The 10,454-nt window shown below is 41.5% G+C and overlaps 2 protein-coding genes across 2 annotated transcripts in view; one reads left to right on the top strand and one right to left on the bottom strand.

Moving 5' to 3' along the window:
• The window catches only part of FAM161B (family with sequence similarity 161, member B), a 29,122-nt gene extending 27,538 nt beyond the window's left edge, over nucleotides 1–1,584 (bottom strand). The window contains exon 1 of the mRNA XM_006884688.1: nucleotides 1,479–1,584. Coding sequence (XP_006884750.1) covers nucleotides 1,479–1,532 — 54 coding nt within the window. The 5' untranslated portion in view covers nucleotides 1,533–1,584. The remainder of the gene's footprint in view (nucleotides 1–1,478) is intronic.
• A 759-nt stretch (nucleotides 1,585–2,343) lies between these two features.
• Nucleotides 2,344–10,454, top strand: part of COQ6 (coenzyme Q6 monooxygenase) — a 25,489-nt gene continuing 17,378 nt past the window's right edge. Inside the window, exon 1 of the mRNA XM_006884687.1 lies at nucleotides 2,344–2,526. Within this exon, the coding sequence (XP_006884749.1) occupies nucleotides 2,361–2,526 (166 nt within the window). The 5' untranslated portion in view covers nucleotides 2,344–2,360. The remainder of the gene's footprint in view (nucleotides 2,527–10,454) is intronic.

The raw sequence follows: 10,454 nt of genomic DNA, 5'->3' as shown, positions 1-10,454 counted from the left end.
TACTCCTACGATAAAAATGATGCCCTAAAATATAATACTTTTAGACTATTCTCTCCCCCAAGGGCAATTCTTACAGTGAGCAAACAAACTGAAAACATTCAGTGAGAACATTGTGAGGTAATACAGAATGGTTAAGTGGCTATAGAAATCTCTTTGGTTGATAAAACCCATCAGATAAAGACCACTAGGAATCATATATAATCATACCCATAATCAATATTAGACATATTAATTTGTGGCAGCATATGATAGGAAACTAAAGGGAATAGCAGAGGACTTTCAGCAAGAGGATGGGAAAGTTTGTAGAATTGATTGTTGTTGAACAGTTCTGAAGAACATCAAGGAAGTAGTGATCAACTTTGAGTTGACTGGCTGGTTGATGCCTTGCTATCATGAAGTTGGGATAATTTAGTTACTTGGTAATGGAGTAATTTTTATTTAAAAGACTAGGGAAAACAAAGCAGAGCTGGATAAATATTTAGTAAGCACCCATAATCATTCAGAAGAAGGGAGTATTAGTAATTTTGCAGCAAACATGTAACTAGAAGTAACTGTCTTCTATTGATCTGGAGGCTTGCTTTCTCTACATCTAAGTTTTACTTTCTCAAGCATAGACTGATTTTTATGTTCTCAATGTAGGGGAATTTTGGATTAATACCTGATTGATGAAAAGGAGCTAGCCTTGCTAAAATGTAGGGCCAGGAGCTTTTGGGCAACAAACACTGCAAAGGCTCCAAGCCAGTGTGCTGAGATGGAAAAAAATTTAACTATAGGAGAGAAAGAGAGCCAGTATGATTGGAGCACTCGAGATGTCAGAGAAGCAGGCAAGGGGCCAGGATAGGGCTGTAGGAGGCTGAATGTAACAGGGAAGACAGTTGGGGCCAGACCACTGGGTGCTTGAGGTGATGGGTTCACTAGACCTCAAGGATACAACAATGGAAAAACAGTTACCAGGTCAAAGGTACACATGTGCTGCAGTCCTGGCTCAGCTACTAGCATGTGGGGTTAGAGTATTTTTTTCTTTTTAATAATTTTATTGACATATCATACAAATCATACCATTTATCCACTGAAAGTTCACAATACAATGGGTTTTAGCATTATTTACAAAGTTGCATCACCATCACAATAATTTCCCTCTCACTTGCCTACCACCAATCTACTTTCTGTCCAGATGGATTTTAGAATCATTCCTCAGTTTTCTCATCTACAAAATGGGGACAACGATCATATTGTTGGTCATTGGGTAGCTGAGAGGAATAAACGAAAACTGAGGACCCTTGGTATGGTTCTAGGAATACTTTGCCATAAAATCCCCAATTGTCGCCTCTTCTAGGCCTTTAACCATCACCTATGCTAATCCCACCACCCTTCAGCCACACCCCTGCCCGTCTCCCAGGCAACGTCAAACAGAGTCCTTTCTTGGGGATTCCATCCTGGAACGTAGTCGTTCCTCTCCTTTCCCTTTCCCTTCTCACCTGCTCGCTGGACTCCGAGCTGTCGGGGCTCCCCCTGGGGCTCCCCACAGTCATCTTTTTTGGCCTGGCAGAGGCAGAGGCGGTGCAGACTGCAGCGATGTCTGCAGCAGCGACAACCAGCAACTCACTGTTGGGATCCGCCCCCTCTCGAGCTTCAGCCTTTGATTGGTGGATGCGCTGAGCAAATCGGCTGCGAAAAACCTCTGTAAAGAATTGATAAACAATGGTGTCACGTTGAGGGCTAGGACGAGCCAGTCCTAAACCATGGTGTGTTAAATAGACTTATATGCTTGCGAAAGTTGAACAATGAATAAGGAAGAGTGAAGAAGAATGGATATATCTGAATTACGGTGTTGGAGAATATTGTATATTACTGAATACTATATTGTGGACAGTTAGAAAACTTGAACAACTTATTCTTGGAACAAGTACAGCTAAAATGCTCTTCAGAATGGCAAGACTTCCTCTCACTTAGTTTTGAAATGATTTCAAGAGGGGACTTTCCCTGTAGGACATCATTCTTAGAGAAAAGTGGAAGCACCTCAAAAAGACGGGTTGACAGAGTGGCTCCATAATGGCCTCAGAGAAATGATTGTGAGGCTGGCGCAGGGCCAGGCAGTATTTTGTTCTATTCGCTAAGAGTCTGAATTTAATAGAAGGAATTTCGCATCAAACTGTGATACAGAAAGAAGCCAGATCAACCTCTAAAAAAATCCCGCCCAAAGAGTCAAGCATCATTTTCTGACTGGCCTTTTGAGGCTTATTTCCGGTCTACAGACAACATGCTCACTAGAATATGATTGGAGGGCTCCATTCCGGAAGGGCTTCCGGAGGCGGGCTTAGGGAAATGTCCTCCAAGGAGCGTCGGGTCAGCGTAGCAGCATGGCGGCCCGCGTAGCTGTTAGCTTGTTGGGAGCTGGTCCTGCAGCTGCCCGCCGAGGGACGCTGTTCCCCTGCCGGAGGTGGTCTGGCGCCCCAGCAGATATCGTGTACGATGTGGTGGTTTCAGGTGGAGGCCTGGTGGGCGCCGCCATGGCCTGTGCTTTGGGTAAGCACCCAAGGGAATCCCTGTAATATTTGCCCCGGATGCTGGGGTCAGCGGCTGCCCAGAGGCACCCCACAGGTTCCTCAGGATCGGGAACAGTCAGAGGTTGAAAGGGCTTCAGGAATCTTTCTAAAACATGGGGGAAATGACCTGGCATTAACAGGCAAATTGGCAAATGACAATTGATACTTGTCCTCTATACTTTAAAACAAAACCAAAAATCTCCAGCTATTCAGATTAATTTGTCACGAAGTTTACATATTGAAATTGTACAATGCAGTGATTTTCATATTTTTAGTATAGTCAAAGCAGTACAACCATAATCACGGTACATTTAGATAATTTTTATAATCTCACCTAAAACCCATACCAGTGAGCAGTCACTCCCCCGTTTACACCTCACCCCCAAACCCTTAATGACCACCACTCACCCTTCTGTCTGCTTGCCATATAAGTAGGATCTTAACAATATGTGACCGCTCATTAGTGCCACCTTTCATTTAACGTAGTGTTTCTCAGGTTCTCCCGTGTCACAAGGTATTGTTAGGTTCTTTTGAATTGCCTGCAACTCATAGCGACCCCTTGCACAGTAGCTCTGAACCCTGCCCTTAATTCTTCATTCTTTCTCTGACTGAATACCCATTATTCATGGGTATATTACGATTGTTTTCTGTTCATCACTTCATGATCGTTTGGAGTTTGGCCACTTTGGGCTCTTAGGAATAACATTGCCGTGAATTCACATCCAGCTTTGTTGTGTGGATACAGGTTTTCACTGCTCACCTATATAAATGTAGTAGACTATGGTAACTCTGTATGTATGTTTTGAAGAACTACCAAACTACCAAAAAGATTACACCATTTTTCATTCTCATATTATGATGCCAATTTATCCACAACTTCACCAGCTCTTATCATTAGCCATCATTTCTATCATTGCCATCATGTTGTTAAGTACTGTCAGGACTGGCCCATAGCTGACTGTGTAGCAGGTTTTCAGAGCATAGTAAATTGCACTGGAGTTGAATGGCCATCTTTCTCTTGTGGAACAGCTGGTGGATTCGAACCACGTGCTTTTAGGTTGACATTGCAGGCCACCAGAACCCCCTCAGGCTATCTGAGCACCCTGTTGCCATCCTTCTTATTAATGTTATAATGTGCCATCAGTTTATAGCCACCCTGTGCACAATAGCTCTGCACGCTGCTCAGTACTGAGCCAATCACTGTCTCTGGCACATCTACCCTCATTACCTCATTTATTGTGTCAGTCCATCTCGTCTAGGGTCTTTCTCACCTGCACTGTCCCTGGACCCTTCCACGTATGATATCTTTTTCCAGAAGCTGGTCCCTCTTTGCTACATGCCCAAACTATGTGAGATAAAGTCTCAAAATCCTTGCCTCCAAGGAACAGCTTGGTTTCACCCTCTCCTTGCTAGTTCTTTTGGTAGTCCATGGCATGTTCAATACACTTCTCCAGGACCACAACTCCAAGGCATCAGTAATTCTTCCATTATCCTTAGTCATTGTCCAGCTCTCTGATGTATAGCAAGTAATTGTGAAACCACGGACTGGATCAAGCACACCTTAGTCTCTAGACATCCTTGCTACTCAGCACTCTGGAGAGTCCCTGACAGATTTTCCTAATGCAATTAGTCTTTTGATTTCCTGACTGCTGGTGCCAGGAGTGTTGCCATCCTAAAGGGTATGAAAATACAGTGTAGTCTGTAGCCAGTTGTGTGTGTAACCTGAAGATTTCAGCAGTATGAATTCACCAGTAGTTGTGAGGGAGAAAAGGGTAGTTTCTTCTCATAATGATTTACAGCCTTGGAAACTTGCTAGAGGGTTACTACCTGTCAGAACTGATGCTGTGGCAATGGGGTTGAGTTGAGTTTGAGTGGGTGTGAGGTCTGTCTTGCTGTGGTTTTCATTTGCATTTTCCTAACAATGTGGGAGAAGGATGGGCAGTCTCCTCCCTTGTTATTAACTGTCTCTGAAAAGCCACGGAAGGGTCAGCTATGGCTTGGTTCCGCCTCAACGGTAAACAACAACAATGACAACCATGCTGGTGGCTGTTAACGGAAAGGTCAGCAGTTCAGACCCACCAGTCACTCTGAGAGTAAGATGGATGTGTTCTCCAGTTGAGATTTATAGCTTCAGTATCCTGATGGAAGGTTGCAGAGGGTTGGAATGGATTCCCAGGGCAGTGAATTGAGTTGGTTAGTGACTAATGACATTGAGAGAGCATCTTTTTATGAGCTTATGGGCAATTTGTATATCTTCTTTTGGGAAATGTCAACTTAGATCCTTGGCTCATTTTATAATTGGGCTATTTATGTTCTTAAAATTGTATTAGGACATGCTTTGTATTTTTGGACACAAGCTCCTTATCCGATAGGATTTGTATATATTTTGTCCTGTTTTGTGGGCTGTCTTCACTTTGTAGGATTCTCTGATACATAAAAGTTTTAAATATTGATCATATCCAGTTTAGCAGTCTTTTATCACATACGTTCTTGGTGCCATACACAAGAAATCAGTGCCTAATCCAAGATTCAAGTTTCTCCTTGGAGGCTAGGATTTTGAAGCTCCATCTCACATACTTTGGGCACATGGCCAGGAGGACCTCATGCTCAGAAGGGTGAAGGGGTGAAGAGACAGTGCAAGAGAAAGACCCTGAATGAGATGGATTGATAGAGTAACTGGGATAATGGAAGTAGGTGTGTCAAATCAGTGAGACTGGCTTAGGATAGGGCAGGCTTTAGAGCTGCTATACATAGGGTTGCTAAGGTTGCAGGCAACTTGACAGCACATAACAATAACCATCTAAGATCATGAAGATTTATTTGTATTTTTTCAGAATTTAAGTCTGTAAATTACTCTGAATTAAATTTAGTGCATGCTATGAAATAAGGATTTTTCCTTTATATGCTTTTACCTTTATAATTTAAGCTGTTTTTCTGTCTTGTGAAGTAGAAATTGTATTCTCTTATTTTACTAGGGGGGAATCCTTTTTAGCAATGTTAAGTAAAGATCAGAGTTTCACAGCCAGGCAGTAGTATAATCAGAATTTGAACCCAGGACTCTAGACTGCAAATCTTGTGCTTTTAATAAGAGTATACCAATTTTCCATAAATTGAATTTGAAAGTCTTCTGCTCTAACAAAGGTCACTTAAGAACCCCTAAAGGAGACTTAATGGTATAGTACATAATATGTTGGACTGGTAACCAAAAGGTTACTAGTTCAAATCCACCAACTCCTCCTTAGGAAAAAGATAGTCTTATGGATTTATAGCCTTGGAAAGTTATGGCAAGTGACTATGAGTTGGACTCAAGTTAATGGTAATGAGCTTGAATGTTTATTCAAGGAGCCTTGAGCCCTCATAATATAGTAAAGTTGTTAACTTGAAAGTCAGTTTGAACCAACCAGCCATTCATAGGGAAAAATATGTGGTAGTCTGCTTCCATAAAGATTTATATCTTTCTGATAATTTTATTTATCTGTCAGCTGATAATTCTTGGAGGCAAGGATTCTGAAACTTCGTCTGACATACTTTGGACATGTTGCAGGGCAGGATCAGTCCTTGGAAAGGGCCATCATGTTTGGGAGAGTGGAGGGACAGTACACGAGAGGAAGACCCTCAATGAGGTGGATTGATTGAGTCACTGGGGTAATGGGATAGGTGTGTCGGAGACAGTAAGACTGGCAAGGGATGGAGCAGGGTTTAGGGCTGTTGTACATAGGGTCGCAGTGAATCTCAGGCAACTCAACAGCTCATCATCAACTGATAAAGAGCCAGTGTTGATGAAGAAGTTCAATCTACAATGAAGACATTGGCAAAAAATAAGGTCCTTGGAATGAGTGGGATACCAATTGACATGTTAATTTGCATGTTAACAAATGCAAATCTGGGCGTGATCACCTGTCTGTGCTAAGAAATCTGGAGCACAGCTGCCAGAAAAACTGAATATGGAAAGAGCTCCATATTTGTTTCCATTCTCTAGAAAAGTGATCCAAGAGAATAAGGACAATAACATTAATATCACATGCAAGCAAAATATTGCTGAAGATTATGCAAATACTGCTATTACTGTATGTAGACGGAGGACTGCCAGAAGTTCAGATTGGATTTACAAGATGCCATGGCTCCAGGGATATCATTGCTGATATCGGATGGATCCTGGTTGACAGGCAGAGAATACCAAAAGAATGTCTATGTTTTACTGATTATGCAGACACATTTGACTGTGTGGATCATAACATATGGCTAAATTGAGCAGAATGAGAATCTCAGAACACTTGTGTTCATGCAAAACTTAGATCAAGAGGCAGTTCTGTGAACAGAGCAAGGGGAACCCTGCATGGTTTAAAATCAAGCGAGATATGTATCAAGGCTCTATCCTTTCTCTTTACCTGTTCAGTCTATATGCTGAGTGAATTACTCCAGAAGTTGGACTCTGTGAAGAAGAATGTGACCTCTGGATTGGAGGAAGACTCATCAACAATCTGTGTTATGCAGATGACACAACTTACTTGCTGAAAGCAAGGAAGACTTGAAATGCTTACTGCAGAAGATCAAGGATTACAATCTTAATGAATGAATAATAAAAAGGTCTACAGCCTTTAATGTGGATTACATCTTAATGTCAAGAATAGAAAAATCTTCACCACTGGGCAACTAGGAAGAGAAGATTGAAATTGTCAATGATTTCATCTTGCTTGAACTCACAGTCAACACCTTGGTACCATTAGTCAGGTGATTAGGATATTGTATGCATTGGGAAAGTCTGCCTACTGCTTTAAAAAGCATTGCATACTAAAGAGCAATGATGTCACTTTAAAGACTAAGATGTACCTAATTTAAAAAAATTACTAATTTTAATGAAAATTTACAGAGATTTTGGATTTCCTTTCATTTATTATTATACTTTTCTTCCTGCCCACCCCTTTCCTCTAATTCATTCTACTCTTTGAAAAGTAAAAGAAAAATTCTTTCATTGTTATATAATCCCTCCCCCCAAGTCCACTCCACTATGTAGCCTTCATTCTGGACTCATGTCATGCCAACAATACCTAATCATATATACCTTTTAAACAGTTCTCTCATCTGTTCCCATCTTTCTCCGTCTCCCGCCCCCCAACCCCTATGCCAGTCCTGTTTTACAACAGTGGCACTATGCAGTATTTGTCCTTTTGTGACTGAGATATTTCACCCAGCATAATGTCCTCCAGGGTCACCCATTTTGAATAATATTGCATGAGTTCCTTGTTTTTCAATGCAACGTAGTATTCCAAGGTATACCTAATTCAAGAGCTGCATAGTAAAATGGACTGGGGGCATTGTATAACAATGAAAGTTTTTTCTTTTCAAAGAGAAAATGAACTGGGGGGAGAGCTGGGCAGGGAGGAAAATGTACAATAATGTATGAATGGAAATCTAAAGTCTCTGTAAACTTTCATTAACATTTCAATTAAAAAATACTATTTAAAAAAAAGACCAAAGAAGACAGAGCTCAGTCAGTACCTCACTCATAAAACAAACAAAAAAGACATGGTTTCTCAATCACCTGCCAATAAGGATGACAGAAGAAGGAGTGATGTCTTTAAGTTGTGCTTTTGGAGAAGAATACTGAATATCATGGACTGCCAAAAGAACAAAAAGATATATCTTGGAGAAAGTGCAGCCAGAACGCTATTTGGAGGCAAGGATGGCAAAGCTTTGTCTCACATATTTTGGACATGTTGTTAGGAGAAGCTCTTCCTTGGAAAGGGACATCATACTTAGATAAGTGGAGAGTCAGCAAGAGAGGAGGACCCTCAGCTGGGTGGATTGAAATAGTGACTGTAGCAGCGGACTTAAGTGTTTAGGGGATGATGAGGATGAACCAGGCTAGGACAGGGTTCAGATTTGTTGTTCACAGGATCGCTATGAGTCGTATGCCATTCAGCAACACCTAACAGCAATGCTTTTATATATATTCTCATTTAGTTCTCATAACCCTGATTGTAGATGGGCAGATGAGAAGGTTAAAGCCCAGAAAGGTTAAATCACATGCACCCAGATCTGGAAAACCGTGAGTTACAAAGGACTTCAAACCCAGCTGTAGAAAGTGCTTAGCAGTGGGTGTGTCTGATGCTCTTCATGAGGTGGGGAGAGTCACCATCTGTGGCATCAGTCAAGGACGATTCCATAGAAGGTGAAAGCTGAGTTCTTTAGGCAGGACTGGCATAGTGGGGTGACTCTGGGCACTTACTGACAGCTTTTAACACTTCCAGGTGGGGCAGAGGCTAGGCTGAGGGCCAAAGAGCTTGATAGTTGTTGAACTCACTCAGTGAGTCTGTGAGGAAAAACCTGGCAATCTACTCCTGTAAAGATGACAGCTAAGAAAGCTCTATGGGGCAGTTCTGTTTCATCACAGAGAGTTCTTATGAGTCAGAAATTTACAAAACCTCAACAGTAGTGTGAAAGTCTTTTTTACTTTAGAATCATGGAACGACAGCCATGTCTGTTCTGGAGTGGCCCTCATATAAGGAACTGATTAGAAACAGTACTTTGTGTGAGTTCATGGGTTTGACACTCAAAGTAATTGTATAAAACATGCTACCAATTATTGTGCACTTGCTGTAGACAGGTCTTGTAATTATTTTGCACCCATTTTCATTCAATTCTCTAACTTTTAATTATAAATTGGCTGATAAGAAAGATAAATACCTGGATGCAGGAGACTATGAAAGATTCAGGGCTTCATTTCATTTCAGCCTCTTGCTGGGAATTTGCCCTTCCACCCCTAACTATGCAGAATCCACTTTTTAACAAGATCCGCAGGTGGTTCTTAGCTTTTTATCCCACTGAGCTGGAATGAACCCATTTGGAGCCCTGCCTCTCAATATGCTGTACTCCGCCTGTTCATCCCTGTCCCCTCACTGGAACCAGGAGCATCCACTGAGTTCATTGCCTCTGTAGTTTTGCTTTTTACAAAATGTCATATTGTTGGAATCAGACAGTGACTGAGGATCCCAGGCAGCTCAGTGGTTAAGCACTCATCTGCGAACTAAAAGGTCAGTGGTTGGAACCCACCAGTGGCTCCACTGGAGAAATAGAGGACAGTGAATATCTGTTAAGATTATACAGACCCTTCAGAGACCTGACGGGCCCCTGTCCTGTGGGATCACTGTGAGTCAGAATCTACTAGACAGCAACAGGTTATAATTTTGCCTTTTCCTAGGTGTCATATAGTTGGAATCATGCATTGTATAGTGACATTTCAATGCTGGATTTCTTTTTCTCAATAATGTATTTAAGATTCTTAGTGTCTTTTTATGGCTAGTTCATGGCTCAGGATAGAGCCATGGTTCAGGGCTACCATTCCTAGCATCACTATGAATCGCAGTCGACTTGACGGCACACACCAACAGTATGCCTTTTTATTGCTGAATGATGTTGACTTTTTAATTTCAACATTCATTTCTTTCAGGCATCTGCTGTAAAAGATAAAAAAATTCCAGTAGGCTCTTAATATTTTCCTAGAAGTCGGCTGTATTTCATTGATCTTTTCTTCAAACTCATTTGATGTTTCAGGCTTGACATGTCTGTACTTCCCATTCACATTGTTATTTCTAAGTGTTTTTCAAATGTCCTAGTAAATAGCTAAAAAGAAAGGCTGAATTATTTAGTTTAGCTATACCTGGTGGCTTAGTGGCAAGAAACTGTGCCTCAATCCTGAAGGCACTGGAGTTGAGGCCACCAGCTGTTCTGAAGGACGGGCAATCTCCTCCCATGTGATTAACTGCCTCTGAAAACCTGTCAGAGGGTCAGCTATGGATCGACTCTGACTCAGCAGTACATAACATGGCATAACAATAGAACAGTATTTAATAAATGGGTTTCAGGTAGTCTAGTGGAAGAAGTTGTGCTGGGAAGCCAATTGTTGTT

The sequence above is a fragment of the Elephantulus edwardii genome, unplaced genomic scaffold (assembly GCF_000299155.1).
Source record: "Elephantulus edwardii isolate Elephantulus edwardi_28Jun2011 unplaced genomic scaffold, EleEdw1.0 scaffold00037, whole genome shotgun sequence".
In the NCBI taxonomy this organism is placed as follows: Eukaryota; Metazoa; Chordata; class Mammalia; order Macroscelidea; family Macroscelididae; genus Elephantulus; species Elephantulus edwardii.
Note: the sequence above shows the minus strand (reverse complement) of the source record. Positions and strands in the feature narration are given on the sequence as shown.